Source organism: Cucumis melo, chromosome 8 (genome assembly GCF_025177605.1).
Source record: "Cucumis melo cultivar AY chromosome 8, USDA_Cmelo_AY_1.0, whole genome shotgun sequence".
Taxonomy (NCBI): domain Eukaryota; kingdom Viridiplantae; phylum Streptophyta; class Magnoliopsida; order Cucurbitales; family Cucurbitaceae; genus Cucumis; species Cucumis melo.
This window is the reverse complement of record NC_066864.1, coordinates 31,716,302-31,742,582: the sequence shown is the minus strand read 5'-3', so window position 1 is coordinate 31,742,582 and position 26,281 is coordinate 31,716,302. Positions and strand designations below refer to the sequence as shown.

The 26,281-nt window shown below is 28.5% G+C and overlaps 2 protein-coding genes across 3 annotated transcripts; one reads left to right on the top strand and one right to left on the bottom strand.

The window, feature by feature from the left end:
- The first annotated feature begins 7,270 nt into the window (after positions 1 to 7,270).
- LOC103490720 (rop guanine nucleotide exchange factor 7-like) lies at positions 7,271 to 10,751 on the top strand. The gene is made up of 7 exons (XM_008450372.3): positions 7,271 to 8,209; positions 8,294 to 8,410; positions 8,516 to 8,670; positions 9,070 to 9,144; positions 9,234 to 9,524; positions 9,606 to 9,962; positions 10,053 to 10,751. Exons 1-7 carry the CDS (start codon positions 7,900 to 7,902, stop codon positions 10,542 to 10,544), a joined length of 1,797 nt encoding a protein of 598 aa, XP_008448594.2. The 5' UTR covers positions 7,271 to 7,899; the 3' UTR covers positions 10,545 to 10,751.
- Positions 10,752 to 11,978: 1,227 nt separating this feature from the next.
- On the bottom strand, positions 11,979 to 14,825 carry LOC103490707 (uncharacterized). 2 transcript variants are annotated; one of them, XM_008450350.3, is made up of 6 exons: positions 14,267 to 14,825; positions 13,801 to 13,891; positions 13,023 to 13,198; positions 12,689 to 12,749; positions 12,539 to 12,597; positions 11,979 to 12,325 (listed from the first exon to the last, which is right to left on the bottom strand). In XM_008450350.3, the coding sequence occupies exons 1-5, from the start codon at positions 14,396 to 14,398 to the stop codon at positions 12,581 to 12,583; spliced, it is 477 nt and encodes a 158-aa protein (XP_008448572.1). In that variant the 5' UTR covers positions 14,399 to 14,825; the 3' UTR covers positions 11,979 to 12,325; positions 12,539 to 12,580. The 2 variants fall into 2 exon arrangements, with proteins under 2 accessions (XP_008448572.1, XP_008448581.1); XM_008450359.3 differs by lacking the exon at positions 12,539 to 12,597.
- Between the last annotated feature and the right edge of the window lie 11,456 nt (positions 14,826 to 26,281).

Below are 26,281 nucleotides of genomic sequence, written 5' to 3'. Positions count from 1 at the left end.
ACAAGAAATTCGAGTTAATAGTTATAAATTTAATCATATATACATAAATATAGTTTCCAAAAAATATTATATGGTGGTTGTATTCTTGTTTTGAAATCAAAATTTAATGTTACTCTAGTACGAACACTTGTTGGAGAAATGAAAGGAATGGAACCTAGAATAGAATTTGTGACAAATAAGAACAAAGGAATAATATTATATCGTGAGAAGGCAATACCCAATTAACATGGCCATCTTGGACAGTGGCAATGATGCACATATTTGAGGAAAGTTTCTACTTAACTTCCACTAGAATCCACAATCTGAACAATGTATTTGTGAGAATGATACTTTTTGTCGAAAGATCATACATTTTAATCTTCAAGCTTTGTTGATTTTTCTTGATATAATTAGTCTTTGGATTTGTTGATCTTCTCGGAGATTGACTTTTGGATTTGTTGATCTTCTCGGAGGATTGACCTTTGGATTTGTTGATTTTGATGAATAACTTGGATCAACCTTTAATTTGTTGATTATCGTGTTGAATCGAGTTTAAAATTTCAGGAGATTAGTTATACTCTTCGAATCTTGAGAGCTCAAGAGCTTCAATCCTTAAAATTTGAGAGCTTTATAACTTTTTTTAGAATTTGAGAGAGCATCAGAACTTCGATCTTCATAGTTTGAGAGAAGTAATGTTCAAGCTTCAGAGCTTTGATTATATATAAACTTCAGATTTGGAGAGATACTATATTCTTCAAATTTTCAAAGCTTTGAGAGGAGCTATTCTATTCTTCAAAGCTTCAAAGCTTCAATATTTTAGAACACCATAATTTCAAAGAGCATTTGGCTTCGATTCTTTTTCCAACCTCCTCTCCTTCTTCCCTAGAAATTGAATGGGAAAGAGTTCTATCTATAGAGATTTTCTATGGGCATGAACTTGGACCCAATTGTTACTTGTTAGACATGGACTTGGGCTTGGGCTCAGGCTCAATATCTTCTTCGGCCTAGATATACCTTAGTTTGAGTTGAGCTCGAATAGTCTTAGTTGTTCAATCTAATCCATGTATAATGTCCACGATGCACTTGACTTTCGTTATGATGATGTGATAACGTTAGAGAAAACCGTCAAAAGAGTAAAATCTTGGATAGAAAAAAGAAAAATAGCAAATCCCAAAATTATTTTGATTTTATACCTACCATATTATTTTTTCTAATTTTTTTGGCCCGATTATATCCTCTCTACGAATGACAATTGTTCACATACAAATACAGTATATTTGTTGAGATCAAAAAATCAAACAAAATATTGCGATCTAGTATATTTGTAAACACCTTTGGTAAATCTTAATTAAATAAAAAATTATTCTATTGCTTAAGAATATTTAACCAACATCCCTAACATGGCTTTAGATTCAATATCTACTAATTATTGAGATTTAAATCAAGTAATTCACAATTTTTTATACTTCATATTATTTATAAAAAAATATATTAAATAATACATATTACAAATTTTTAATAACAATTTCAGTCTACATTTTATATCATCTCTAAAATCGTCAATGTGAATTTAAATTTTAACTCGTATCCCTAAAATAACTTCAAAGATAAATTCTAACTATTTTGCATTTTTTATTCTTGAAATTATTTATCAAAAAATAGACATAAATAATACATAATATATATTTGATATTTTAACATTATTTTTAACATTATTTTCCACCCTAAATGATTAGTTTTAATTCAAAAATTTAACATTATTTTTAAATCCAAATTTTACATGTTAATTTTAGATTGTTAGTTTGAATCCTTCAAATTATGACAAATATAATATTGATATATATCAACCCTAATTTTTCAAGTTAGTTTTAATTCAAATTTTTAAAATTATTTTTAAATCCAAAATTGACACATTAATTTTAGATGGTTAGTTTGAATCCCACAAATTATGCAAATATACTATTTGATATATATCCCATCTTGATTTTAATTCAAAATTTTAACATTATTTTTAAATCCAAATTCGAACCCTACTGCGTTAGTTTTAATTCAAATTTTAAGCATTATTTTGTATTATTTATGAAACAATAATTTAAGATAATGCTAAGATGATTCAAATTGATTATGCAATTATCCTACAACTATGCTGAAAATTAAATCTTGTCAATTTAATAATATTTTAGTATAATATTTTTTAATTAATTATTTTTACACATTTTGAATAATTTTGCCAATTATTTTCACTCACCGAAGGTTTGAAGATATGGGACGAACTCACTGTATTTTTTTTAAAGAAAATTTGAAGAAATCAAAAAAACTTTGAGGAGTTTGAATCCCCTTTGGAGGAAATGGTGAACGACAGAAAACGTTGAAGATACTATTTGAGGAATTTGAGGAGTTTGAATCCCCTTTGTCACTTAGCTAGAGACATTTAAGCGTTGCTCTTCCAATTTTTATTTATTTATTTTTTTTTTGCTATTTTGTCAGATTAAAAATAAGTTTATCATTATCTATAGTAAACTTCTAATTTTGTCATTCTTCTCGTTGATCCTAAAATTTAATTGATGAAATTTCTGATTCAACCGTGTCTAGCTCAATAGAAAAAGAAGTTGTTCTGCCTGTTAATTAGAAAAAGTTGTAGTCTACCCATCACCATATATTAGTGATAATAATGGTTAGTAATAAGGAGGAAATCTTAATTTTTAATTTTTCTTTCTTACAACCATTGTGCCTACCCCTAAAATAGAGAAGCATATGTCAATTAATATTCATCAACCTCACTTTTCTTACACTAAACATCTAAATGAACTTAATTACTTTCATGCCCCTAATTTGAAATCTAACTTCTTTATCGTCTAATTAATTTGACTTATATATTTTATAATGAATCTTTTTTTTAGTTTCATTTTAGGAAGATAATACATTGTTATGATATTTTTTAATATAGTAAAATAAACCAAAATATTTATAGACTATTTATGATATAGATTACGATAGACCAAAATAAACTATTATATGTCATCTATATCATGATTGTAATTTATTTCGATGTCTCATTATTCTAATATTTTATTGTATTTGTAAATATGTTTTAAAAAATATCATTTAAAATAAATTTCCTCTATTCTTTTATTTCTAATGATTGAGTTTGAAATTAAAATTATGAGAGTTAATTATAATCATAGTGATATAAACAAACTTTTCTACAATTTATGGTTACAAGTTTACAACCAAAATTTAAAATATCATAATCCACAAAACGTCATCGAAAAATTATTAAATAGCAATAAGAGATTGGATACTTTTAAAAAAAAAGTAAATATATTGAAATTAAAAGAAACTCTTTAAAATTGAGAAGGGGATGAAATTGATATTTTCAAATATAACAAAAGTAGGATATAAAAGGTTTTGACATTTTCATATATTTATAAATAAATTAATCATTTTGCTATATATATAAAAAGGAGTAAAAAATAACAAATAAACTTTTTTTTTTCTCAATTTTAATTAAATATTATTAATTCAATAAACTCATACAAATTTTCAAACACTTAATAATTTATTAACATGACACATTTATAATATCAACTTACATGTTAGAGGATCCCTTCTCTCATCTTACACATTGTTAAAAAGATTAAAAAGTATGGTCCTTGCATGGCTTCAACCAAAAAATCAAAATTTCAATACTCCACTGATAAATTAATAACTAAGAAAATTATTATAATGTCGTATATATGAAAATTATTATAAATGTCAAAACTACTAAAAATATTTATAAAATATAGCAAATATTTATATTCTATAAGTGATAGATATATAACTAGACATTGATAAATCTAAAATTTTAATGTATTTTACCAACATTTTAGTTTATTTTATTATATTATGTATAGCAATACCTACTAGTAGACTTTATTAATAATTGTAATAAAAAATTTTGGTCATTATGTCCTATTAATTGTAACTTAATTAAGAGTATGCAAATTACAGTTACACTCCATAAATACCAACCAGAGTTTGATTGAGAAAAAATTAATTCAATATTTAGTTCACCAACTTAATGTTGGAGTTTGACAGAATATTAGAAAAGTGGTTATCTCATGTCTGAAAGGTTAAACGACAAAGTTATATATGTTTTTGGTTTCTATGTATTTATTCTAATTTAAAATTCTTTAAGCTTGATTGATATATAGTAGTTTAATTAGTTGATATGAGTAAAATAATGCTGTGAGAAAGTGTTCTTTTTCACATAATAGTATTTTTTTTTTCTTAAATAAAAGAATGGTTATTATTTAATGAACTAATTTCGTAGATAAATATGATGTAAGGTGTTGTTGATTATATAAGAAATAGTATTTTGTCTATATCAAATACATAGGATAAAAATATATATATGTATGAAATTGTAAAATATATTTTAAGTCGTTGAGTTCATGTGTTAAAATTTTGGGAAAACGTTTGTGTAGTGAAGGATGGAATGAAATTAACACAATTATTATCAAACTCAGTTCAATTATATATGGTCCAATGTCCAAACACAAATAATTATTATCTACAAATAATTATTACCATCTCAACTATGCCTTTGTCAAAACTCACATTCTTAGATTTTTATAGTTCAACAAATACATATTTGGTATATATAGATAATCTAATTCTCTTTTTAAAATATAATTTTAAATTCTTAAATCAAACGGTGCAAATTTTGAAAAAACAACTTTTTAGTATATTCAAAAGTTTTGAAATTGAAAATTTGAAGTACATAAATATATTGAAAAAAATATATAAAAAATAAATATAGTATTAAACGTGTGATAAAACCAATTATTTTTGTGAAATTTATAAAATGTATTATATATTATGTGATTTACAAAATAATAATTATTGAAAATTTTAACATAAATTAACAAATAATTGTTTATACTCATCACTGAAATAGTCTATGGTTTATAATTATATTATCAAAAACACGTTTTGATCATTCAAATTGGAGTTTAATTTAGGAGTCCATAGCTAAAAAAAACGTATAAAAATATATGAAATATAAGTATGTTTTCAATATTGAATTACTTATTCTTAGATTATCTACGAAATTGATCTAATCTTTGGATGTGTTCCATTCACATTGAAAGAGTCTACATATGTTGATACAATCATACAACACTTTAAGGATCTTCTTCCATTGAATATTTAATTTAAGAAAAAAATAACATAAAAAACTCAAAAGGTATCCTTTTTTTTTTTTATTTTAATTTTCTTTTGAGCGAAAAAGTATCCATCTATATTGTGGTTTTTTATTCATTAAATTAGAGTTTTTAAATTCTTACATAAAGTAATATATATTTTATTTTAAAAAGTATTATAATCAAATTTATGAGAATATGATAATGATTAGATAAGTTGATGATTTGCTCAATGATATAATTTTCAATAATTATTCAAAGCATGCCATTGAATAGAATACAATAATCATTTAAATAATATTTTTCTCCTATAAATTGTTATTTGTTTTCAAATATAGTAAAATAAATCAAAGTATTTACAAATTATAACCAAATTTCAAAAACTACTAATGATAAGCATTGATAGACTTCTATTAATGTCAATCAATGATTGATATATAACTTCTATCCGTATTTAGATTTCACAATGATTGATAGATACTAATGTTTATCACATTGATAGATTTTGAAATTTTTGCTATTAAATTTCAAAATAGTTTCAACAGTTTTATTATTTATAATAAGTTTTCATTACAAAATATAATCATTAATTACAATAAATTTATAATATACAAAATAAAACTAGAAAAAATTAGGTTTGGATTTTGGACGAATTATTTATCCCAACTCATTTTTGTGAACCGTCCTAACATAATACATCCAAATCTGACAACTCACAAAAAAGTATACATACTTCATGATACGAGTCAAATGATATGAATTCAAATTTTGGTGAATGGAATGGAATTTAGAATCAATAAATCAAAAGCAAAAGAATAATTAATAAAAGCAAAAGCAAGAGCATGGAGGGAAGTTGATAGCTTGAGGAAGAAGTTTAAGGTATCTTTTGGATGTGTGTTCCCCTCTTATGGCCTTCAAAAATCAAACACAAACAAACAAGTGATAGCCGTTGGTGAAAGAAAGAAAGAAATGAAGGATGAGAAAGAAAGTTAAAAGTGTTTTGGTTAGAAGTTAGAATAACAACCACCAAAATCATCATCATCATCATAACCAAACAAATATAATTCATTTTTGGTTTAAGATATAGGAAGTAATGAGTTTTTTTATTTATTGTTTGATTATTTTCAAGCCAAACAAGTCTTCTAAGGAAAGTTAACAAAAAAAGAGAGGTACCAAATTAATATACTACAAAAACTATACTTTCAAATTTCAACTTCATCAACAACACTAACAACTACTACTTCTATCTCTCTCTCTCTCTCTCTCTCTCTCTCTTTTTGTGTTTCTTACTCTTTTTGGGTTTTGCTTGATATCTATTGTACTTACCAAATTATTTGGTTGCTTTATATTTAAGATTTTAACTATATTCTTTTCTTCATTTCTAGTTTTTTTTTCTTTTCAAAATATCATCGTGGTTTTATGACCTTTATTTTTTGATATATATATATATATATATATATATATATATATATAAATATATATTTTTTTTTTCTTTTATATTTGTCTTTATTCTTTAACTTTTAAAAACTCAATTTTTTTAACCATCAATGTTCTTAGGTTTATAATACAATTGAATTAAAAAAAAGTTAAAAATTAGTTGCTATTTTTTTAAAAATCAGAATAAGACTTCGTAAATAAATAATCTCTTGATATATAATTCTCAAATAATCGTCCCTATGATAAGGGAATTTATGACTACAAGGGATTAAATCCTTATTTTTTCTAAATCATAAGTACGAAATTTGCAAATCTATTGTAATCATATTTTAACTTATTAGAAAAATGTGATGCAACCAATTCTCAGTGAAATTTATATTGTCTTTTTGTATTTTAGGTAAGCGAGACCTGAAAGTGTCTATTTTTGTCATTTTTTTTTCAATAAAAGACATTTTCTTATAGTTTAATGAACGGGGGGTTTGAGATTCATATGTTCTAATAGGTAATATACAAAACATAGAAAAAGAAAAATAATTACAAAATTATAAAATTTCAGTTGGTGCAAAACTAAAATAATCTATGAACGGAGAAAAAAAAAAAAGAACTTGAAGGGGATCCAAGGATTATGTTAATTTTGCATAGATTAAATGGGGGGTATCATCTGTTTCACGATTCCCATAGCACAAATTTTAAAATTGAAAATAAATTTTGAAACCCCAAAAGTTATTTTAATCACTATGATTCCCACTTCCCCTTCCCACATCTATGATTCAAGAACCCTCGTTTAAGGAAAGCAAAGCAAAGGCCTTTACAGTGTTTGGAGGACACACACAGCCTCACCGCCATCTTAGTGTCTGCTTAAAGTTTTGGGACCATGGATGTTCTGTCCACCTCTCATAAATATCAATGGCGGACACCGCTTCTTCTTGTCTCTCCCACTTCATGTGTGTTCATCCACTCACAGTAATCATGAGTACCACCTCCATTTAAATTCACCCCACCCCTTTCCTTTCTGTGTTTTAACCGTTTATACATACACATTCCCTTTTCATTATCATCCTTGCTTGATTTGAGGTGAACCCTTTTGGTTTTGGATAGAGCGAAATCGACCCTTCGAAGAGTGGCCCCAAATCACTTCAAACCCCATTTTCTTTGATTTTGCTATCTGGGTTTTGGAACCTCCTTACCAATTTGTGTTTGGGAGGTGGGTTTTGCTTGAGAAGGCTTCAACTGGGTGGATTCGAAGTGGGTTTCTCTGATTTTGTGCTATGGTTGTGATCCAGGAAGGGAAATTGTAATGGCGGAGAGTTTGATTGAAAAAAGCCAAACTATTGGCCACATTGTGCTTGAAAATGAGACGCTTGGTCATTTGATTGAAGAACATGGGCGTGAGAGTAGTTCCAGCTCTGATTTTCTTACATCAGAAACCACAGGGCTTGAGGAGCACAGTCATAGTGGTTCTGAGGATTCGTCATCCCCTTCTTCATCGAGTTGGTCTACTCGAAAAGCTGAGGCACCCGATTGTATTAAAGCTAATGGTGTTGTTAATGGAGGTAAAAACCATGTTGATAATAGGAAGCTGGAGAAGAAAGTATCCTCTTCATCAGGTAATTTAGATTAAACCCTTTTTTTCTTTCTGGGGTTTCTCCATAGAATCTGTATTGATTTGTTTATGGTGTATGGAATTATAGAGATTGAGATGATGAAGGAAAGATTTTCAAAACTGTTGCTTGGCGAAGATATGTCAGGCTGTGGAAATGGGGTTTGTACAGCATTGGCTATATCCAATGCCATTACAAATCTTTGTGGTATGTTTTTTGTCTCTGTCTTACTCATTGCCTGAACTTTATGTGAGATTGACCTTGCTTTCAGATTCTATAGTGCTGATTCCCTTTTTCATTGTTTTGTTATAGCCACTTTGTTTGGGCAACTATGGAGATTAGAACCTCTTCCATCAGAGAAGAAATTTATGTGGAGAAGGGAGATGGATTGGCTTCTTTGTGTTAGTGATCACATTGTCGAATTGACTCCTACTTGGCAAACGTTTCCTGATGGAAGCAAGCTTGAGGTACAGAATGACTTCGAATGAGCATCCGATGGCTTTTGTTTTCTGGAAATTAAGTTTTTATCTGTTTGAATTGTCTGTTTCATTGATCTTGCCTTTCATGTAGTTGCCTTTTTAGCTTTTGAACATAGAAGTATATAATGTAAATGTATGTGTATATCATACGCTGAATCTTTGGTTTCATTTATTGTAAGCAAAATCTGTAGAAACACAGGCCAAATCCTTTAGTTATCAGTTCTCTTGTTTTGATTCTCTATTAGAGTTGGAATTTTTTGTTCAATGTCATCATAAGATTTCTGGTTCTATTGTCCAAACCTGCAACTAGAATGTGAAATGGGATAATTTAAATGTTTGTGTATTTGCAAAGCGTCGATTTTCTGATGGTGTATTATGATCCTGCAGGTTATGACGTGCAGACCACGCTCAGATCTTTATGTAAATCTTCCTGCTCTTCGGAAACTAGACAATATGCTTCTTGTATGATACACCAACATTCACTAGTCTCTTTGTTCTAATACAATCAATTGTGAGATCTATTCTAATTTGGTAAAACAAACTATTTGCAGGAAATATTAGATAGCTTTGAAGATTGCGAGTTCTGGTATGTTGATCAAGGGATACTTGCCCCTGAGACTGATGGGTCTTCCTCTTTAGAAAGAATGCTACAGCGTCAGGAAGAAAAATGGTGGCTTCCTGTTCCTCGAGTTCCTCCTGGTGGCCTCCAAGAAGACTCGAGAAGGCAATTGCAACACAAGCGCGAAAGCACAAACCAGATACTAAAAGCTGCAATGGCAATTAACAGTACAACTCTGGCTGATCTGGAAATTCCCGAACCATATCTTGAAGCCTTACCGAAGGTATGAGATGCAAAAATTGCTATGATTCTGATATCTAAAGCATTATGATTTTTTCTTATCTCTGATCCTACTTTATTGCAGAATGGTAGAGCCTGTTTGGGAGATCTTATATATCGATATATTTCCTCGGATCACTTCTCTCCCGAATGTTTGCTCGACTGCCTTGAAATGTCTTCTGAACATCAAGCTACAGAGATTGCCAACCGGGTTGAGGCTTCAATCTACGTTTGGCGGAAAAGAACTAACTCGAAACCTGCCACTAACACAACAAAACAAAGTTCAAAATCGTCATGGGAAATGGTCAAGGAGCTGATGGTTGACTCGGAGAAAAGGGAGTTGCTTGCAGAGAGAGCAGAGACTCTACTACTCTGCTTAAAGCAACGGTTTCCTGGTCTTCCACAGACAACACTGGATATGAGCAAGATCCAGTACAATAAGGTTCGTCCCTACCAGATTTTTATAAGCTTTCCACTAAATTAACCCATAGTAACTTGAGTAGTTAACTCTTGTTCTTTTTTTTTCATTTAGGACGTTGGGAAATCCATCTTAGAGAGCTACTCTCGAGTTTTAGAGAGCCTAGCCTTCAATGTCGTTGCACGTATTGATGATTTGCTTTACGTGGACGATCTCACAAAGCATTCTGATCATCAACTCTCATCTATATCCAAACTTGGTGTGATTTCTCACAAGAACAGCCCGTTGCATTTTCCAGTGCCCATCTCTGGCACTCCATATAAAACACCCTTTGCCACTCCAAGCTTTTCACCTGCACAAACAGCCAGTCCTGCAAAGGGAGAGAGGTCACCGTTCATTCCTGGCACCAAGATTCCCCAGCGCGGGTTTGGAGTCAAAAAGGTTTTGACCGACTATCTTAGTGTGGAAGCAAGAGGAGGAAAAGAATTGAGCAATAAAATTGAAAAGGCTGAGCCAATCACAAATTCGAAACTCGAGAGGCAAACATCTCAGTACAGGGGGGGAGTAGCAAGCTCGCCCAAACAAAGATCGGTTGTGGGAGAGTGAAAATCCAAGGTTGATTTTGAGGAAGTTGAGGTTAATAGGTGTATGTTTTTCCACTTGAATTGTCACTTTTCTGGATTTCTTTTTGTAGGCATAGGATTGTATATTTAAAATTTGGGAAGGTTTATGTTCAGATTGGGCTGTATTTGTGTTGATGAGGTGTGGTTGACTGTCAATATGAGAAATCAAATGCTTCATCTTCTTCTTGACTGACCTATGCTTCGACTGTGAATGTATAAAGGAAGTATATTTTTCGTATACAATAGTAAATAATAAATATCTTTCATTAAATATTTTTGTTATGACAAACAGCCCTTAATTCAACATAGATTTAAAAAATTGTAGAGACAAAATCTATTAGAATTCATACTAATAAGCTCAAATAGTCTTTACATATTAATTTTTTAAGGCTCAGCTCACTTTTATCCACAAATATTTCAACACGTCTTAATTTTCTAAATGTAGTTCAACAAAATGGATATAAGACACGTTTCATATCTTTCCAAAATTTGTACAGATAAAAGCAATCTCAACATTTAAAAGTAGCTTTAAATACCATGGTACCTATACTTTTAGTTTTTTTTGGTTCCTTTTGGTCCTATACGAAATAAACAGAACTAAAATAATGCAGACTAGAATATAACTAGTTTCAAAGTAAAACTAAATTTGTATTTCAATTGTAATAAGAAAATGTAGTACACATTGAAAGATTGAAAAGTTAAAAAGTTGTTTAAGTTAAAAAGAACACGAATTAAATTAAATCAATACGTATCAAAGAAGTTGAAGAGTTATTCTCATCGTTAATTCTTTGTTTATTTTATTTGAGCAAAAATGTTTTGGAGTATAAAGTGAATTACCGGTTAGTAATGATATATATGTTTATTTTAAAATTTAGATTTGAAGTGTTTATTAAGAAAGTTGAAAGACAAAGTCATCTTTTAAAACTAACACATCAAACCAGAAGGCAATAAAATATATAAAACTAAAAATTAACATAAGATTCACTTAAACGCAACATTGATGTTTGTTGGTTAGCACATTAATTACTATCTAAATTATGAGTGGTATGGACAAGATATAACAGAACCAAAAAGTAATTCTTTTTATTTTTTAAAAGAAAGAAAAAAAGGAAAACACCAAGAATTGTGGCTGCAGAATCTCTGTCACCATCCGACCATCTTTTCAATTATTTTCCCTTTTAACGGCCAAACTTAACGACCTTGGAAAAGCAGCAAGAACCATTAAAACTCCTCGAAAGAAAATGACTGCTTTAGCCATCCAAACTCTGTCATGATATCCTTAACTCTCTTGGATAAGGATGGGAAAATGACACTTCCAACTACCTTGACTTTTCCCATTACTTCGGCCTTCTAAGGAAAACAAGTAGAGAAAATGAGAGATGTTTTGTGAACTTGCCTAACCAAACAACAATTCATGTTCACTCTGAGATATATATTGTATTCAAGATTTTGATTCATGTTCTAATATGATACTAATAAGCAAACGTCAACAACAACAACCAGGTTTCCTTTATGCTAAAAACACCAAGCTTTAAACAAACAAACAAACAGAAAGCAGCAGCAGCAGCAGCATTCTTTACAGTAAAATTGAGAAAGATGCTTATAAAACTATTAATAATTTAACTTCAAAGAGATTCTGTTGTTTTCTTGCTGGAAATTGGATCATCAACCAGCCTTTTGTGTCACAACGATCTCGCTATGATCTACCTTCATACAATAAGAAGTGAAGTAGAAGTAGTGCTGCAGCTCTATGATACTATGTACCTGCACGTTAAATCGTCCCAGATAAATCTACAACTCAATCTCAACATATTAGACAAATTTGAATAATGAATTGATAAGAAGCTTTGAAATTCTAAAGGAAAGCCAGTGGTGTTCGATGGTGATTGGAATCAACAATTTTGATTAACAGCCATGTTTCTTTTGAGATAGTATAATAAGAACTTAGTTAGTAACATTTTAAAACTAAAAGTGTACCTTAATAATTATATATATAAACCCTTGGCATGCGATCTAGTACTAATAATAGAGAGATCCTGCAAACAACAAGGATTGGGAGTAAAATGGGTATTTGAAAGAAAGATAATGTTGAATATTTCTCTCATAAGAAGCGCCTCTATTTCATACCTTGCCACCAATTTCCTCTTGAAGCACTCCCAGAATCATCTTCTCCCCCTTCCTTCTTGTACTGAAACATGTCACAAGAATAAGTAAAAGCAGGTCATTGTGGGCATGAGAATGCTCAATTTTAGTGTCCATCCAGCTATATGTTATAATTGTTTGAACAGGGGAAAACAATTCCAAGTACTTTTCAAACTAGTACTAACATGCTTAGTGCTTTAAAATAGTCAACTTACAAAAGAAAACGATGTGTGAATAAAACAAAAAGAGAAACGTTACGAAACTAGGTTTGCATGATGAAGGATATTAAACTATAAACTGATGTGTCTAATATACTCACAGCAGAGTTCGCCCCGGAATTGTATGAATTCTGAGGATGAGTATAAACATCTTGGCCCCCATAATAGATTGATGAGCTAAGATGACATGGTTGTGCACTTTGATCCTGATAAATGGAACTCATATCTTTGTTCTTCATCTCCTGACTCTCCTTTTGTGTATGATTAGCATTATCATCTGCAAAGATTAAAAAAAACAAAGATATCAATGAGGAGGATTTCTTATAACAAAATTTGTATCTCAATGATTTGCTTATTGAGATGGATGTCCTTTGAAGAGCCAATTTCACGTATAAGCAATCAAAAACCGCCTCAGAGTCGCTGGATTTTGAAAGTATCAAGCCTTGGTTGTGAATTGTTTCCTAAAATTGCTCGTAGGAAGATTTCTCTCTAAGAAACTATTTATATATTTTCTCCATAATTTAAAAGCATCGTTATGTAAAAACACCTTCCAGAAATCTCAATCACAAAGCATTTAAAAATCTTTATGTATAACTTGAATATGCCATAAGGAATACTTAAAACATTATAAACAATCGAAAAAGCTTCAAAATCATAATCCTTTAACGCTATCAGCTGTTTATCTTTTTCCTTTTTTCTTTAAGAAGTCATCTGAGAAAGAAGAAACCAGTTTAAATACAATATATCAATTCAACACCATAAGAAAACAAGAGGTAGAATAAGCAATCTTGGAGTTGGAACCTCAAAGTGGAATTAAGAGAAGAAGCCAAACGCTGAAGCTTCTCCTTGAATATAATATAATCAAAACAATAAACAAACCTTGAGCTTCGGCGTTGGGGTTCCATGGCTCATTTACAGAATTCCTTTCTCTCTCTTTGGTCTGAGAGAGCAGAGATTCTCTCCCTAACACCTGAACAAGTAACACATATATAAATTGTTTAATATTCTTAATTAATGCATCAATAAATTAAGATACAAATTGACAAGTTCGATTACTTAAACATTAAGAGAATGGGGAAACAATGCATTAAAGCATGAGTCAATAAACGCTCTAAATTGAGAAATCATCATTAATTTGCTTCAATTCATTAATATAATCAAAACCCATAAGAGAAAAAGAGGGAAAAAGAGGATTAGAATTTAGAAAGAAGAAAAAGAAGAAGAATCACAATTCATGGGAGAGGACCGAAAAAGAAACAAAACGAACAAAAAACACAAGCAGGAAAAAAAAAAAACGAATGATCGTCGTATAGAATCAGAAAGGAACGAGGAGAATGGTTTGTACCTTGGAAGAAGGAGCAAAAATAGAGCCAAAAATCCCAGTGGTGGAAGAGTAGGAAGTTTCATTGGAGCCGAAGAGGTCAGTAGTGAGAGAAGAAGAAGAGGATCCAAGACCCACATGCTTTTTTCCTTCCATTATGATCTTAATGAGTGAAAAACAGAGTTACCCTTCAATTAAAGCTGAGTTATGAAGAAGCCCTTAAGTTTTAATGGAGGAAGGGAGCTTAATGGGTTTGAGTAGAGTTGTTAATGGAGGTATGGAAATGGGAAGAAAACAGAGGTGGTGGAGAAGAAGAAGAAAAAGGAAGGAAGAAAAAAGAAAAGAAAAAAAAGAAAGAAGGAAAGAACACGTGAATGCTGGGGAGATTGCAGAGATGAAATGATGATGAAACTGCCACTTCGTTGCACCAATTTATAAGGCAGAAAAGGTGGTTTTGTGAGAATGGAGGAAAAACAGAATCAAAAAAACTAAAACCTCTCTCAAAAATCTCAAGAATTTCTCATTTGCTTTGCTTCGATCTCTCGCTCTTTCTCTCTCTCTCTCTCTCTCTTTTTTTTTTTTTTTCTTTTTTAATTTTTGATTTTCTTTTTTACGGTATTTCAACCTGTCAAATGAATTAATTGGAATAATGACACGTGGAGCGTAAGTCCTCTTTGTGGGACACACAATTGCTACCAATCATTTGTCGCCACGCTTTATCCGAGACTGGATAACGACAATTTTCTTTTTCCATACCTTAATCTCTTTCTCTCTCTCTCTCTTATTTATAAAATGTCATTTTTGACTTTCCCACAACATGCTTTTGCCTTATGACTTATATACAATAATAATAATAATAATGATGATGATAATAACAGGTCGAATTATAAAATTAAAAGAAAATACATGTTTCTAAACTACATAGTTTTTAACTAAAATAAATTAAAATATTTACGAGTTAGAGTAAAAATTTAGATCTATTATTTATAAATGTCGATAGATTTTTATCATTGTTTATCAATATTATTAAAAAGTGCATACCAATATCTGTCAATATTTATTATCGATAAAATTTGAAATTTTTCTATATGTTAATAAATATTTTATCAAATTTGCTATTTTTTTTACAAATTTCCTTTTCAAACAAATATTTTGGTTGGACTATCATTGAAATTAAATTTAAAAAAAAATGTTTTAACAAATTAGTTAAATTAGAAACAATATTATACTGAACAATTAAGAATATACCCAAAGTTTTTTCCTTTTTTAAATACTGTTCTAGTTCTTCCATTTCAAATTTGAAAACATTTTCTCACTTTAGAATTGTGATAGGTTTTGCTTCTATTGAATCATCTCTTACTTGATTTTGAATATGGAAATGAGAGGCATTTAGGCTGTGGTTTTTGTAATTATTTTTGGAACTTATAAATAAATTAATTAATTAATTTAATAGAGTTTAGTTTATATAAAAATTAATTCATCCATCCCTCTTATGCTTCTTAATCACTCGTCCAAATCAAAGCTGTTTCATTGTTTCTTAATCATCTAACTATAATCATCAATCATTTATGACCATTTATTATATTACCTATTAACTTTATATTTTATTTCAACCACAATTTATGATCATTTTTAATTATTTCCTTTTCTACTTTTTAATTGTTTTCGTTTTTTTAGGGTTTTCTTTTTATCTATATCCTCTTATGGTGTATAGTGAATTCTGTCCTACTTGTATCCATTATACTTAAATTTGGCAACTCCCAAACTATAGTGGAAACACATCTTGTCATGGTGGAGAGTATGGAGTGAAAATATCAATATTGCATGAATAAAAATCTACAAATATGAGTCAAGCTCTACCTTCTCTCCCAAAGAAAAGGAATAGAAGTTTCAATAAAGAACAATATCATGGTTTGACAATTGTAATATCATAAAGTATGCCTCTAATGACCTATATAGATTCTACAATAATCTCAACCCTTCCAACTATATATTGTTGCAAAAGTAGTGTTTCTTTTTAAGCTTTGGATATAATTATTGCTTTTACTTTATTATATTTATCTTAGTTTATAAAAGTAAATGTTTACGTTTGAGCCAGAATCATGAAGAAGTATATGTATGATATTTGTATACTTTATTGTATTAAGAAAATAAATGATCTATGATAGCTAATTATGATCACGACACAACAACCACGATGAAGGTTGATATATATTTTACATATGGCAAAAATTGATCATCACAGAATTAACCCTTTTTATTTATTTAATTGTTTTTTGTTTACTAATTTTATATAATTGAGGTTTAAACCAAATTATGTCCATACACAAAGAAATCATATCCATTTAATTATTATCAATTCCCTTTAGCAAGATGACAAAAATAATATCTTCATGACTCAACTTTTGTTAATATAAAATTAAAAATATCAATAATAATAGCTATTTTCTCAATTGTTTTTAAATGAACATATGAAACAGAAATCTCTCATATTCCACAGTCTTGTATGCTTCATATGGGAAATGGGTCAATTTAAACCACTTTTTTGTCTAAACATTTATTGCCTATCTAATTATGTTTATTACGTAAGTACTATTTTATAATCTTTTGATTTAGTTTGATAATCATTTTATTTTTAGTTTTTTATCTTTTTTTTTAATTAAGATTATTTCCTTCCAATTATTTCCTCCCACTTTAAATTCTTTAGTTTTTAAAATTTGACTTGATTTTGTAAATCGTCAGTAAAAAAAAAAAATAAAATAAAAAACTTAAAAGTGAAGGTAGTATCTATTGGACATACTTTTTAAAAACAAAACCTAAAAACCAAATGTTTAAAGAAAAATTGTCAAAAATAGAACATTTGATAAAATATTTACCCTTTATAAAAAAAATCAAGTGTTGACAAATTATTTGAATTCTATGAATGTAAATAATTTGTCATTTTTCTTTGGGAAAAACCTCAATTAAATTAAGAGAAATTTGCATCTTTGTGAAATACAAAATTTAATTCTAAGCCAAATTTCAATAATAATAGTTATTAATAATTTCATTATAGTAATAAGAAAATATATTGTAAAAGACAAAACTGCTAAAATCGTTTACAAAATATATATAAAAAAAGAATTTCTATTTTATCGACATAGACATTAAATTTGTTATATTTTGGTTTATTATACTATATTTGAAAATGTCCCTAACAATATAATACTAGATAATTTTTTAGTTTTCAAAGTTGACTTGTTTTTTTTTTTTAAACAGTCGTAAAAAATAAATAGAAAATAAAAAAATAAAAGTGAGAAGAAATATTTATTAGCTTGATTTTGAATAACTATTGTTTTGTTTGGTAATTAACCTTTTTTTTTTTTAAGATTAAACCTATGGACACTATTTTTACCTCCAAGTTTCTTTATTTGTTATATGCATTCTACCGATTGTTTAAAAAACAAAACCAAAATATGAAAACTAAAAAAAAAATTTCTTTTTTTTTTTTATTTTGACTAAAAATTCATTCATTGTATTTAAGAAAGATACAAATCATTATAAGATATGAAAAGGAAATAGACTTGATTTTGGAAAACAAAAACAAAAAGTGAAATGGTTACCAAATATAACTAAATGAAAACAAAATGAGGACCAATAAGCAAATCTAGTAAAGCAAAAACGAAAGAAATATTTGTAAATGATCAATTTTTCTTTCAAGTTCTATGTAATCACAATTTGATTGTATTTCTTGTTGTTGCAAGTCACCCGAAAGGAAAAGTGAGTTGAGAAGCTTTAATGCTTAGATAGAATGTCTAGACAAAACACGTGCTTTCTCGCTTAGTGTACTGGTATCTCGCCTGCTCAGTACGTCTTCTCTAGTAAGCTCGCGTACTTGTGAAATCTTCTATTCGTCAAAATGTCTAATGATGTAAACGCTTGATCAAACCGCCTGGCCAAAACGTCTACTGTAAAACATAAACAAGTTAGAAAATGGCGGAGTTGTGGATCTCGCTTTCTTTAAGACGTTTCACAACTTTGCTCTTTTGTGCAAACAGATGTGATCTCTCCGTTGTCCCAGGATAAAACATTCTTGTTGTTCAATCATAATTGCACAGAAACTGATTAAAATTCCAACACTCAAATAGACATTCTAATGCTCGGAAAACAAAGAACAAGATTTTTCCGTTGATAAAGAGAGAGTACGTGGAGAGACTTTAGGAGAATTTGAGAGGTGGAAATCTTTGTTATTCAAATATGAATGGAGGTAGAATGTATATATAGTGGATGGGGAGACCTAGAGGTGTAAATGAGTTGAGTTGGGTTGGGAAATCCATATTTTCGGGTTGGTTGGGTTGGCAACCTGAACAACCCAAATTAAGTTTCCAACCCAACCCAAAATAACCCAACCCAACCCAACTCATATAATATGGGTTGAGTAGTTCGGGTTGTCGAGTTATTCTTACACCCCTAAGAAAACCAACGGTCCAAAGAGTTTTTGTGACGAAGAAAAATCGACTAACGGTCCAGATTTTATGATCGTCAAAATGTAACAGCTCAACGAATACGATTTGTGATAAACTCAACAGTTGAAAACGTTTTAATATAAAAAACGGTTGAAAATAAATTCTTAGCAAAAGTATATATTATTATTCCTCTCATCGCCATGCCCACTCAACGGTGGTGCATGGAGATATTGGCAAGTCTACCTTTAGACCTAAACACATGAATGAATGTATGAGTTTATAAAGAGACTTCTAAGTTGCTAGCTATCTAATAATGTAGGAATGCATATTTAGAATAAAATAATTAATAATAAATATTTTGCTTACCAAAATTTTTCATTTAACATTTCTTTTTAGATTTTGAAAAATTAGGGCTACAGGTACTATCTCTATTTTTATATTATGGTTTCTTTACTTTGTAGTTTGTTATTTTAAAATGTGTTAGGGTTCAATCTCTGTCCTTATTTATACTTTAAAAAATCAGTCAAAAAAGTAGTGCAAATATAGGAGGTGATCAAGTATCAACCTTTTAACCTCATCAACTTAATCAAATCCGATTGACAATAATTTTATTTAACGCAAGACTTGAATAGGTGGTGAGATTGAAAAGATAGGTAGTTTAAATTCTACCTAATAAAGAAAAAACATTTGTGTGACGAGTGATGAGGTTAATCTTTTTGATCTTGTCGGGCCCAAAAAAGTTGAAGTCTTTTTTTGTTCATCGTCTTCTCCAATGTCTCTCATATCAATGAAACAAATAATATCATTTTGTTTCTGTCTCTCTCTCATGTGAGAGAACAGCAAAAAAGTTGAAGTTGCAGAGACTACAAGTTAGAGGATTGAAGAGTTCTAATGGAAAACGCCACATTTCATTTTCGAGTTCACCATTTCTTTTCTCTCTTTGACCATTTCCAATGCATCCAAATTCCCAAACCACAACTTTTCTTTTTCTTCTCTCTCTCTCTCTCTCTTTTTCCTATAAAAAATAACTACCGATTTAACATTTTGAGTTTTGATATTTAAATTATACTTTAATTTGATATTTAGTTAGTATAATTTAATATTTAATTTTTGTTTTAAATGTAAAATTTTTAGTTTAAATTATAATACATTGCTGGTAATATTTAGGATCTATGTTTAAGTTTTATTAATATTTTTTTAGATATTTTTAAATATGATAAAATAAATTAAAATATTTATAATATATAATAAAAGTTTGAATACTATTTTTGTAAATATTTTGTTAAATTTACTCTATTTTATAAGTTATATAATTTTTATACTTTAATTCAAAGTTGAAACTTTTTGCAATATTATTACATTTTTTCTGCTTCACAATATATATATTTAAAACTCTAAAAATCGTCAAAAGTTGACTTTTCTTTCTTTTTCTTTTATAACTATACTAAAACATTTTTTTTTTTAAAAAAAGGAAAAGTTAAAACTCTTGCAAGTTTTTAATTAATTTTTTATAATTTAATTTAAGAAAACATTATTTTATAATTAAAACCATTCAAAATTATGTGAACATATTTCTATATGTGTACTTGAACATACAAAAATCAAACAAGAATCAGACAATCGTGTCCATCATGCAAAAAATATACATTATACTTATATGCATTGTAGCTAATTTTGGGTTCAGTACTGTAGCTATAGAGAGGGTCTCCAATCAATATGTTTACTTAGTTTAAAAAAAAAAAAGTTTTTAACTATTATTTGTTGTAGCTAATTATGGGTTAAAACAATTGTAATTTTCAACTTGAGCAATATGAATAATTATATTGGCCGTAACATTCTTAGAAAAATAATTAAGTCAATATCAAAATTTTAAAAGAATTACAAATATATAGAATCTATTGTTGGTGGGCTCCAATTAATGATACACCATATCACTAATAGCTATCAACGATATGATTTATCATTGATAGACTTCGAGAAACGTATCCAAATTTTGTTATATCTACGGTTTGTTTGCATTATCAAATTATATTTTTTAATACTTTAACATTGATGGTGATATTTGTCACTGTCCTTTGTTAAAACTAATTAAGGTTTATTGTGTTTGGCTTATTCATGTTAAATATTTTTTATTTTTATATTTTTTCTTTATTCAGTTTGTTGGAGTTGAAAACACGAAGTTAATTACGATGGATTATGTTTGCATCAAAGCTATTGACAAAGCGAATAGCATAAACAATAGTAAAAAAAAAAAACAAAACGCAACCAAGTTGGAAACCTAATTTGGTGGAATCATGCCTACATGTGGGAGGCTTTAAGCCCAATTAAAAAAATCATTTACTAAGATTCAAAATGTTCACAAATGTATAATTTATCAAGAATTAACTATCTTGAATTACACATCTTTTACAAGATAAACGTTTAGGCTCCTTTAAACCACTTGATGTGTGAACAAGGGATTCGAATTAAGCTCCCCTAAATTGTATGCTTCATGTTTCAACCTTGCGTCTTAATGTCCAGGCTCCCTCCCCCCTTCCTCTCTCAAGAGACTCCTCATAATAACTTTCAATGTTAGGCTCTCTCCCTAATTAACTTGCACACATTTTTTCTACGAAGTGGTGAATCACACACGCATACACACGTACCACACGACCAATGAAACAACCAAATCTGCTAGGATCTCGAAAAAGATTGGATCTTCTAGGATCTTTTGGAAAATATAAATATATCTCCTTATCAGTTTATTAGTAAATATTAACTATAAGGATTTGTATATTTATTAATACATATTTTTATTAAGAGAAATGTATCCACGAAATTAAATCTATTTCCACAACATGATGTCGAGTGAGGCCTGCTTATTTTGTTATTCTTTGTATTCCAAATTGAATTTCAATATTATTCAATAATATTTTGCAAATTAACCGTCCTAATTTTTTCTATATGAATTGGGTTGGGGCTAATATGTGTTTCTAATGTCTATGTCCTTTTATTTTTTAAAACGATAAAAAAAAAAAACTTAATTATCACCCTTTCAAACAAATATTAAATGAAGTGGGTGTATATAAATAGATCTCCTACCATTCAAACTCAAATGGATCCACTTAAAAACTCATGCATATTAGTTCACTCATTTCAAATTTTTACATAATACATTTAAAAAAATAGTCTCAAAGTATTTTCATAGTAGAAGTTTCATAAACTTTTTATCTAACATGTGTTATATTATATTAAGAAGAAAATATCATATTAAGAAATTCTCCTGATGTCTATGAATACGGTGTTGATGCTAAAATTTAGAAAAAGACGTTATATATATGTAAATTCTTTAACTCTCCTGATGTCTATGAATTTGTAATATAATATGATATTTGCTTCTTAATAAATGACCAAGTCATAATTAAGTATTGTAGTTTTCTTCACTGTAAAGATAATCTTTATAGTTCATGAATTAATAGAGACTTGGTCATTTATTACTGTTTTTAAAGATAACAGACCTAACTTTAGATATATATACATATATGTGTATGTATTAATTAAATGGCTAAATTAAAATGTCGAAAAATGTTTTGAAACCAAGTAAATTTTTTAGTTTTTAAGGAAAGCATTATTACGAGTTTACAAACTTAAAAAAAAAAATAGATTTCAAAGTTAATACCACAATAAGACTCCAACTATGTATACATATATACACTTATGTACACACATATTTGTAAGTATATATATGTATGCATATGAACTAAAACTTCATAAAAGGAATAGATACATCAAAAGACCGATGATAAATTACTAGAGCCATATCGAGCCTCTAAAACCTAGAATTTTGAAGGGGGCTTCTAAAGAAAAATTAGTATTGAATTTCTACAAGAATTAAAAAAAAACTCAAAATTACTATTATAAACAACCTCTTGATAATTTACGAATAAAAACATTACTAGATCTACAATAATAAGTGACAGAGATCACATTTACAAGAGAACTAAATTAATAATTTCATCTATAAGAGATTGAGATTTAATAAGATCCCCGTAATTCCAATTCACAATTTTGTTGAATATTAAATGAATCAAACTCATCAATATATATATATAGAAATGAGTCCAAATCCATTAAAAAAAACAAGACAAACAATTAATAGATTGAACCTAATGTTGAACCATGTATTAATGAAAATACAAATGGATAAGTACTAAAAGGAGAAGAAGGAGAGAGGGTAAATGAATTAGAATTTATAAATTAAAGTGGATTGAATCAATAAGACATTATTGCAATCTCCTTCACACAAATAATTTGTGAATGAGATTAAAAGTGTGCATAAGATAAAGTTAAAAAAGAAATTAGAGCGAGATTAAAATGAGAATTAATTTAATAATATAAGTAATGTAAAAAGAAAAAAGAAAAAAAGGAAAAAAAAAAAAAAGCTGGGGGGGACAAGGGAGGGCCCGCTAAGGACGTTGGATTTTGCCACTGAGGGTCGCCGCATGGGGGTGGGGGTATGTGAGTGATGTTTTGCCACATCCTTTGCTGCCTTTCCACATATTCATATCATAATACCCTTTGCCAAAAAGATGTCAAACTTTCCCACTTTATATCCTAATCACTCACTACTTATATCACTTCTAACTACCAAATTCCATCCTACAAAAATGTACTACAATCTCCTCTGGTCAGTCTTCTGTACCTGTACTGTATCAATTTAAACCTTTTATCTTAACAAAACACCAAACAAATATATGTCAATTATTAATTCTTAGATTATATACTAATTAAATTTTGGCTATTAATCGATATGTTTTCTAACTTTGTATTTCAACTTTGTTAACGACGATAACACTTTAATTAGTAGAAATTCTATATAGTTTTGGGAAGAACATAGTTTCTCGTATACAAAATGTTATGGAAGTGAGAGTTTTAGTATAACATCTTATGATTGTAGCAATATTTTTTCACTTAGTGAATTATTTCTTCCTAGCAGATCGTGAGTTTTCTTAAGTTTTAGAGTTTTTCATATAAATGTTTGTGTTTCCTTGTTTTGTTCGTTTTCTATTAGGTTTTCTTTTTTATCCTTACAATAGTAATTAGGGGATTTCTTGCTATAGCAAATATATTTACTTGTAGATCTTAATATTTTAGAACTATTTTCATTTTAGTACCTAATATAATTTTATATTGATGACTAAACTTCTTATAAATATATTTCACTTTTTTTTTTACCCTACAATTCCTATCACATTTATTTTAGCCCAAATCAATTGATTTTATTATCTCTATTGGTTTCTTTATTTATCGTAGCAGAATGATCGAATCGTAAACTTCAAATCAATAAAGTAAAAAAATTTACGTAATTAAATTGAGTTATATTTATATTGATATATACGTCGTTTAGTCAAGGAGTACCAAAAAAATAAGGAAGATTAAGTAATTTTTCTTAAAAAGGTTTAAAGGATATAAAATATACAATCAACTAAAATAGAATACATTGGAAAAGTTTAGAGACTACAAATACAAATTAGAAACGACCCTACCAATTTAACCTTTTTTAGTTCCATCTTTTTTTTTTTTTTTCTTGTGGAATTTAAATTTGGGTTTCATGGCTACTTTAGGCTGCACAAACCATGTGCCAAAGATTCCCTTTCTTTTTCTTACTTTCTTTGCTTATCAACAACATAATATCAAGGTAACTTGTAGAGGTGGGATATTCTCCCCTTAGGTAAAAGTAGTGTTTGTGAATTTTTATTTTAGAAAAAGTCAAATAATTATTGAACAAAGACGAAAATTTACATATTTCTTTTGTTACATATTCAATTTGTGTAAGTTGAATCTATCTGCTGTGTGACTCAAGAGGGCCCAAAACCAAAAGAAACGAAAGAAAGAAAGAAAGAAAGAAAGAAAAAAGACCCACTTAGTTGAAGGCTTCATCCCATTGAGATGCCAATTACAATATGCCTTCTAAGACCCAACTTCTTTTGTTTTTCCTTCTTCCTAAGTTCTTTTTTAGGGTAATTTATAAGTGATTCAAATCAAACGTTACATTCCAAGTTTATCATCTTAAGGATATATTTTGAGAATGATTTTTGAAACAGTCGAATTTTGTTAAAATTATTTTCCTTTTAATTTGATGATGTTAATTAGCATTGAATAAAGTTGATTTTTTTTTTATATAAAAAAATCTAAAATCGTTTTAAATTGATCTTGAAAGAATTAATTATGGGTGATTTTCTGTTGAAGTGATTGATTGGACTAAAGTGTTTATCTATATTTGAAATTGTTTTTATATTCAGAACATTAATTGATTGATGATAGACATTATTTGTCTTGCAAAACATGCTTTTTAATGACTAAATTAAACGAGATATATGTTTTTAATTTTTTTTCCACGTCTATTATTACTCAAAATATAAACCATGCATATAAAAAATCAACAATAAAATAAATGAAAAAAATAATTGATAAAAACACTTATTTATCATATCTGTTAGTTAGATATAAATGTATATATCAAAGATAGAGAAGATATTTATAAACTTAATTTTAAAAACTAAAAACTACAATAATTAACAAACACAAAGCTTTAGGGATGCATAATATATATATATATATATATATATATATATATATATATATATATATATATATATATATATTGCAACAGGTGGATTTTATTATTCTGTAAATTGGGTTTTATTTTTTCTTTACAAAATACAAAATTTGGGGTTTCCAACTTCGGATGGAAATGGAAGTGGTGAAAATTGAAAGCTTAATCCCCCTTTCTTTTTCCTACGCCTTTTCTCTTTGCTTATGCAATTATCAATGTAACTTGTAAAGAAGGGATTCTTCTATACTTTCTTTTCAACTTTTTGTTTCTGCCACGTTTCGTGTTACTATATACTTTTATAAAAGGGTTCTTTCTCACAATAATAAAAAACTAAAACACTACAACTATTTATATTTTATAGTAAAATAATGAATTTAATTCTGGCATGAAGTAGAAATAGTTTGTATATTTTGTATTTTTTAACAATTCTCCATATCAAACAACATTCAATTACCCAAAAAGGAAAAGAAACATAATTGAAACAAAAGTAGTTGATCCTAGCTTGCACACACGGGTCTTTTTTTTCTTTTGTACTAAGTATAATCGTGCTTAACCCTAGTAGGAAAAGGACCTACGATGACAGTTAAATGTTGTCATTAAAAGTTTTTGTGACAGTTATTTGTAGTCATTGATGCGGCAGTCATGGAAAATATTTTATGACAGTTATATAAAATGTCACGAAATGTGGTTTTCATGACATAGAATAAATGTCACAAATTAAATATTTTATGACAGATTATAATTGTCATTATTTATTTTTTATGACAGTTAATAACTATCATTGTTTATATTTTATGACATCAAATAATTGTCATTGTTTACATTTTATGACAACGAATAACTATCATTGCTAATATTGTATGACAAATATTAAATGTCATTATTTATCATTTATGACACTTTATTAACTGTCACCATTTCAGATACCATGACTTTAATTAACTGTCAATAAAACTTTTTCGATAACAGTTTTTTTTTTTTACATTTAAATGTCATAAT